The sequence below is a fragment of the Anser brachyrhynchus genome (genome assembly GCF_964034855.1).
Source record: "Anser brachyrhynchus genome assembly, chromosome: 29".
NCBI classification, from domain to species: Eukaryota; Metazoa; Chordata; class Aves; order Anseriformes; family Anatidae; genus Anser; species Anser brachyrhynchus.
Window position 1 is genome coordinate 789,007 of NC_137722.1, and position 6,651 is coordinate 795,657.

Sequence of the window (6,651 nt, forward strand, 5' to 3'; positions counted from 1 at the left end):
CCGGGCCGGGGATCACGGCCAGGCCCCGGGGAACCGGAGCCGTCGGGGGCCCGGAGCAGCACGGCTGCTGCAGCCCCTCGGTGCCCACGAAGCCGGCCCGGGACGCTCGGCCGGCAGCCCCCGCACCGGGATTAGCTGTACCCGCAGCGCCCGCCGCCCCGCTCCGGGGGAGGACGCGCTCACCCCGTAATCCCGTAATCCCGGCGGCACGGCGAGGCACGGCCGAGGGGCCCTGGAGGACAACAGGGCAGCCGTGGGGATGTGGCGGCCACCCCGTGCCATCGGGCACCCTGTGACATCGGGCACCCCATGCAATCCATCCCCCTGTGCCATCACCCTGTGCCGTCACCCCGTGCCATCGGGCACCCCGTGCAGTCTGTGTCCCTGTGCCATCACCCTGTGCCGTCACCCCGTGCCATCGGGCACCCCATGCAGTCTGTGTCCCTGTGCCGTCACCCTGTGCTGTCACCCTGTGCCATCCGTCACCCCATGCCATCGGGCACCCCGTGCCATCGGGCACCCCATGCAATCTGTGTCCCTGTGCCATCACCCTGTGCCATCCGTCACCCCGTGCCATCGGGCACCCCGTGCCATCGGGCACCCCATGCAATCTGTGTCCCTGTGCCATCACCCTGTGCCATCCGTCACCCCGTGCCATCCAGCACCCCAGTGCCGTCAGTCACCCCGTGCCATCGGGCACCCTATGCAGTCTGTCTCCCTGTGTCATCACCCCGTGCCATCCGTCACCCCACGCCATCTGTCACCCCGTGCCATCCATCACCCGGTGCCATCCAGCACCCGGTGCCATCCGTCACCCCGCGCTGCTGCACCCACAGCCCGGCTGCCACGTTTTGGCCAGGAGCACGGGGTGGGGGATTTTTGGGCTGCCCACGGGCTGCCGCTGGCTCCCTCCATTTGTCCGTAAGGAGAGGCTGCAGCGGGGCGTTCCCAGGCTGTACCCCCCCCCCCCAACCATGTCTCGGTGCCACGCGTGACCCCACAGCCCACGGGGACGGTGCCCAGCCCGTGCCCACCAGCTCCTGCCCAGCCCAGGCACGTGGAGCTCCAGGTTGGGGCTAAAAAAAGCCCCCGCGTGGCGCGGCAGCTGCTGGGGGAGGGAGGTCCCGTGACGGGGACGGGGTGCCCTGACCCTGGCAGCACGCGCGCGGGCGGCCCCGTGAGCCGCACCATAAATGTCCACGCACGGAGTCCTCCTGGAGCTGGGACAAGGCAGGAGAGCGGTGGGGAACTTGGGTTGGGGGGGGGGCGGCCAGGCACACCCCCGGGCGGTGCGCACGTGGTGTGCAGCACACACACACACACACACGTGTGTGCACAGGCGTCAGGCGTGCGCACACACACACACACACACACCAGGCATGCACATGCAGCCCCCCCGTCCCTCTCATCCCCCAAAGCCCCTGGGCAGTGCCCGGGTGCCAAGCCCCGGCTGGACACCCTCGTGCCCCCCCCCCCCCCCCAGCACCAAATTGGCTGGCCAGGGAGGGGCACGAGGCGATGGGGAAACTGAGGCACAGAGCGGGACCCTCCCCGTTCGCCTGCAGCACACGTCGGGGGGGCTCTCGGTGCACACGGGGCAGGCAAGGCCCCCCCCTCGTGCAAAGACTCCCCCAGCTGCACCCCAAAAAAAATCGCCCCAGTTTTTTGATGCTCTTGTGGGCTGGCGCTGGGTGCCTGGGGCATGCCGGCAGCAGGTCCCGGAGCACCCACGGGTGCTGCTGAAACGGCTGAGGGGGGCTCAGGGCACAGCACCTGGGGGCTTGGGGGGCAATGGGGCAGGGATAAGGCGTGGGGGACCCCGGTGCCCATCCCGTTCCCCCCCCGGGCACCCCAGGAACGGAAGGACAGGGGTGGGAGCGGCTTCCCGTGGCTGCCGGAGGAAGCGGAGCAGGAAGGGGCCTGGCCGGGGCCCAGCAGGGCCATGGGACCAGGGCCACGGGCAGGCAGGGAGGCGTGGGAGTGGGGTGTCCCCGCGCAGGCCAGTGGGTGACACTGGTCACCACAAAGGCCAAAACGCTTTTTTATGCTGGGGGGGGCGGGCTGCAACCACGGGGGCTCGTTATGGGACACTGTCCCCAAAGGCCACCTCTGCCAGAGTCACAGCCACACAAAGTGCAAAAAAAGTCTCTGTATTGGCGAGCAACGAGTGCGCCACGTGGTACAAAACCCCTTTTTTTTTTTTTTGGGGGGGGGGGGGGTAGGGGGCACACAGCTCCCCCACCCCCCAGCACGGAGGCCACCAGTTCCTGAGATGAGCGGTGGCTTCGCAAGCCACCTTGGGACCTTGGGAACAGCCCCCGCTTGTGTCCCTCGGTGCCACGACCCCCACGCCTTGCTGGGGGGGGGCGCTTCTTGAAATAAATAAATAAATTAGGCTTGATGGGGGGGGGGGTGAACAGCACCCCCAGCTAGAGGTGGCTCTCCTCCTCCTCCAGCGCACGGTTCAGTCCCGGGATGAATTTGAGCAACCGCTGGCGGAAGCTGCTGTGCCGAGCCTTGTGGGGGGGGCCCACCCCCACCCCCGGCCGGGGGTCTCCGGCCCGTGCCCACAGCAGCCCCGCGGCCCCCGCGCCCCCGCTGCATTTGAGGCTGGAGCTGCGGGTCAGGGCTGGCCGGGATCGGGGCGGAGGGGGCGCGGGTCCCGAGGCGTCCCCGTCCCCGTCCTTGTCGAGGGAGTCGGCGAAGACGCAGGTCTGGTACAAGGAGTCGTCGCTGCCGGCGGCGCTGGCGCGGGGGGAGCCGGGGGGGCCCCCCCCCTGCAGGCACCAGCGCAGGGACTCCAGCGTGTCGTAGATGCTGGGGTCCTTGGCCACCACTCCTGCTGGGGGGGCAATGGTGGTGGGAAGTCAGAAAGGGGGGTGGGGGGATCTGGGACACCCCAAGGAGCTGCCCCCCCACCCCGGCCCCCCCCCCCACTCACCCCGCACCAAGCGCTGCTCCTGCACCATCAGCGAGCGGTACTCCCCCCACTTCTCATAGAGCGTTTGCTGCGGGGAAAAAAGGGGGGGGGGGGTGTTAAGAGCTGTGTGTAGGGGTCCCAGACCACCTCCCCTGACCCCCCCCCGCAGACCTCCCCCTCACCTTTAGGTATTGCAGCCGTGCCTCCAGCTCAGCTCTGCGGATGGACGTCCCGTAGAGCGTGTCTAGCCTGCGGGGCAGCAGCCGTCAGCACGGGGCTGGGGGCCACCTCGGGACCCCCCCCCGGCACTCCCCTGGCTCACCTGAGCACATTCCCAGAGCTCTTGATGATCTCCACGATCTCCCGGTGCCGGATGCCCTCTACGTTCAGCCCATTCACCCCCGTGATCGTGTCCCCTGGAGGCGGGGGCAGATGGGATCAGGGATGCCAGCCCCCCCCCGTGGCCCCCCCTGCCCCTTCTCCCCCCCCCCCGGGCTGTGCTCACCAGCCTTGAGTCCCGCCGCCTCGGCCGGGCTCCCGCTGTGCACTTGGCACACGAAGGTGAACATCTCCACGCTGTTCCTGTCCTGGTGGTGCAGCCCGTAGGTCTGAAACGGGTGTGTGGGGGGGGTTAGGGGCGCAGCCCCCATCTTTAACAAACACCGGGGTTCCCCCCCCACAACAGCTACAGGGCCTGGGGGGGAGGGGGGGGGGAATTTCAACGTTTAAGCAGCACCTGGAGCTGCCGGGCGATGGGGGGCAGCGCCCTGGCTTTGGGGGGGCTCGTGCCGGATGCCTGCGCCCCCAAGAAGGGCCCGTCCATCCTCCCCCCCCCCCCCCCGCCACCCCCACCAGGGGAGACTTCGGTAACCAGGCAGCTCCGTCACCGCTAAAAATAAACCGTGGCTCAGAGGCAAATTAAAAATACCCTCCATGCAAAGCAAGGTGCAGGCTGGAAGGGTGGGGAGCGCGGCGTGGCACGGCACGGCACCCACCTGGATCTCGAAGCCAAAGGTCTCCTCTGCCTTCTTCTCCAGCGTCACCACCCTCCTGGGGGGACACAAGGGTGAGGGACAAGGCAGAGCCCCCCCCCCCCCCCCCCCGGCCCGGCCCGCCAAGAGTTTGGCCGCTTCTCTAACTGAACGCTGCCTCGCGGTTTGGGTTTTTCTCGGCGCTGGGTGGATGAAAGCCCGGGGAAAGCGTGGGAGCTGTGGGACCCCCCCCCCGTGTCATGCGGGGACCTCGTGGGGTCTGGGGGTGTCAGGTCCCTGTGGGGAGCTGTGCCCCCCGCTGGCAGCTGATCCTTTACCCACCCTGGGCTCCCCTCTGTCTCCACCCCACCGTGGGGTGTCTGGAGCAGCATCCCACGGACGCTCCAACCCCAGCCCCACTCTTGCGCATGTCCCCCCCTTGTCATCCCCACCCTGGCCCCTACCTGTGCTCCTCTGGGGACTCGCTTGGGGACGTCCACTTGAACCCCGCATCCTGCGGCAGAAGCAGAGCCATCAGCAGGGGGGCACCGACCTCTTCGCATTCCCCCGGAACCCCCCGGAGACAAAACGGGGCGCCCCATGGGGACGAGCACCATGCCAAGCCGGCACTGAACCAGCGCCCGTGCCCGGGCGCACCCAGCGCCCTGTGCCCCCCCCCGGCCGGATGGGCATAACGAGGCTTTTATCCATGCTCAAAGCCGCCCTCACATCTGCTCTGCGCTCGCCCCATGCTTTGACGTCGGCTGTGCCGAACCCCAAGTCACGCTCGGGGCGGGGGCGGGCCGGCACAGAGGGGCCCTGTTGGGATCACAGCGTCGGGCTTTTCGTGCAAAGCCGCCTCTTGGCCCCGACAATCGTCCCTTTGTGGAGGGCACGGAGGCGTGGGCAGGCGGAGGGACCAGTAGGACCCTTGCCACGGGGGCAGAGGTGACGGAGCTTTCCCCCAAATGCCCCGGCGTGGCGCAGGCGGTCCCATCGTGAGCTGCACATGCTGCCTGTCCTGCTGGCGGCCAGGTGCCACCGCGTCCCCCTGCCCTGCGCCTAACGGGTGTCACCAAGCCCACGGCCGGGAGCGGGTGGCTGTCCCAAATGCAACCCCAAAAGTTTGAGCGCAGAACAGCCGGCGTTGGGTACGTGACCCCGTAGGGAAGGACGCAGCCCATCACGTCGGGCCCCCACGTCACCCGCAGCACAGGGAGGTGACGCAGGACGCCCTGGCCCCGTTAGGGACGTCTCCTGCGGTGGCCTCGGTCAGCAGGCGGGAGCCAGGCCCACGGCACGTGACTGTGCACGGCAGCGAGAGCCACTTCTGCTCCGGATGTCGGCTCCGCTCTCGCTTCCCTCCGACGCTCAGGAAGCGCCGTGGGGCCCGGGGGAGCACTAGGGCGGTGACGGGCCCGGCGCTGCCAGAGAGGGGCTTTCCCAAGGCACGGGGGCCGTGGGGACGCGTCTGTCCTGGTGGCACGGGCACGCGCACGGGGAGCGGGGACCCGTCCCCGTACCCCAAAGCCAGCGGGGGAGGACTCGGGGAGGAACTGGGGCACGGCGTGGGGCTTGGAGGGGGGACACTGGGGCAGGATGGGGACGCGGGGAAGGCGCTGCGGCTGGGAGCAGGAATTGGGGCAGGAGGCAACGCTTGGGTTGGGGGGACACCGGGGCAGGACGGGGACGTTGGGCAGGCGCTGGGGCAGGACGCGGGTGCAGGACGGGATCGGGGAGGACACGGATTTAAGGACAGGGGCGACACCGGCACAGGACCCCCCGGGGCGGCGACGCCGAGCCGGCCGCGGGACGCAACCAACAACCCCCGGTGCTCCCCAGCGGACGGGGCCCCCGCGCTCCCCGCCAGCCCGGTACCGATCGCGGCTCCCCGTCCTCCCCAGCGCGAACCCGGGGAGGGGGGGGAGCACCGGCAAACGACCCCTCGCCGTCCCGGGGCGGCCCTACCTTGCGCACGCGGGGCAGGGTCCCGCCGGCGGCCGCCAGCGCCCGGTAGACGTCGGCGGGGCCGGGGCGCTCCGGGGCCGGGGCCGGGGCCGCATCCTCCTCCTTCGGCCGGAGCCGCCGCAGGCGCCGCAGGGTCATGGCCGGGCCGCTCCGCCCCGCGCGCCGCTATATCAGCCCGCGGGGGCGGGGCCAGCGAAGGACACGCCCCCATCACACTAAGCCACGCCCCCAACCCCAGGACACGCCCCCAACCCCATTAGGACACGCCCCCTTCCATGCTCAAAGCCACGCCCCCCGTTGTTTCGGCCCCGCCCCTCCCCGCCAAGCCCCGCCCCTCCCCGCTAAGCCCCGCCCCTCCCCGCCAAGCCCCGCCCCTCACCGCCAAGCCCCGCCCCCGGGTCCCGAGGTGGCCAGACTGGGGCCCGCTTCAGCGGGGAGCGGGGCGGATTTGGGGGTCCCCCCGGCCCCCTCCGTGCCCCCCCGGCAGGGCCCTGCTCCCTCCCAGCCCCGGGGAGGGGGCTTCAGGGCAGGGCCCCGGGCCCAGCAGCAGGCGGGAGGAGGCGGAGGCCGAGGAGGGGAGAAGGGAAGCCGGGGAAGCCCCTGGGGGGGCTGAGCTGGGCTCCCCCCTTTCCGCTCCATTTTCTGTGTCGTGGGGCCGCCCCCTGCCCTGGTTTATACCAGCCTTAAGTAAACAGCGCCGGGGAGAACACTGAATAGGGCAGCACCTGCCAAAAATACTGTTCGAGAAGAGTCCGTGTTGCTAGAAAAAACGAGATGTCCACTTCTCTCCTT

General features: G+C 70.0%; 1 protein-coding gene across 2 annotated transcripts; it reads right to left on the bottom strand.

Moving 5' to 3' along the window:
* Nucleotides 1–2,134: 2,134 nt before the first annotated feature.
* Nucleotides 2,135–6,018, bottom strand: TAMALIN (trafficking regulator and scaffold protein tamalin). Of its 2 annotated transcripts, none has more exons than XM_080570777.1 (8): nt 5,860–6,018; nt 4,356–4,405; nt 3,916–3,970; nt 3,426–3,528; nt 3,243–3,336; nt 3,103–3,169; nt 2,942–3,008; nt 2,135–2,842 (listed from the first exon to the last, which is right to left on the bottom strand). In XM_080570777.1, the coding sequence occupies exons 1-8, from the start codon at nt 5,995–5,997 to the stop codon at nt 2,430–2,432; spliced, it is 987 nt and encodes a 328-aa protein (XP_080426903.1). In that variant the 5' UTR covers nt 5,998–6,018; the 3' UTR covers nt 2,135–2,429. The 2 variants fall into 2 exon arrangements, with proteins under 2 accessions (XP_080426903.1, XP_080426904.1); XM_080570778.1 differs by having other exon boundaries at nt 2,135–2,839; nt 5,860–6,017.
* Nucleotides 6,019–6,651: the final 633 nt, after the last annotated feature.

What these genes read in the sequence shown, in the direction of transcription:
- TAMALIN (XM_080570777.1), bottom strand. Translation starts at nt 5,997, where the DNA reads ATGACCCTGCGGCGCCTGCGGCGGCTCCGGCCGAAGGAGGAGGATGCG. An exon ending in GGCGGCGGGACTCAAGGCTG is followed by an intron (nt 3,337 to 3,425) that starts GTGAGCACAGCC and finishes CCCCGCCTCCAG; the next exon opens with GGGACACGATCACGGGGGTG. An exon ending in GGAGCAGCGCTTGGTGCGGG is followed by an intron (nt 2,843 to 2,941) that starts GTGAGTGGGGGG and finishes TTGCCCCCCCAG; the next exon opens with CAGGAGTGGTGGCCAAGGAC.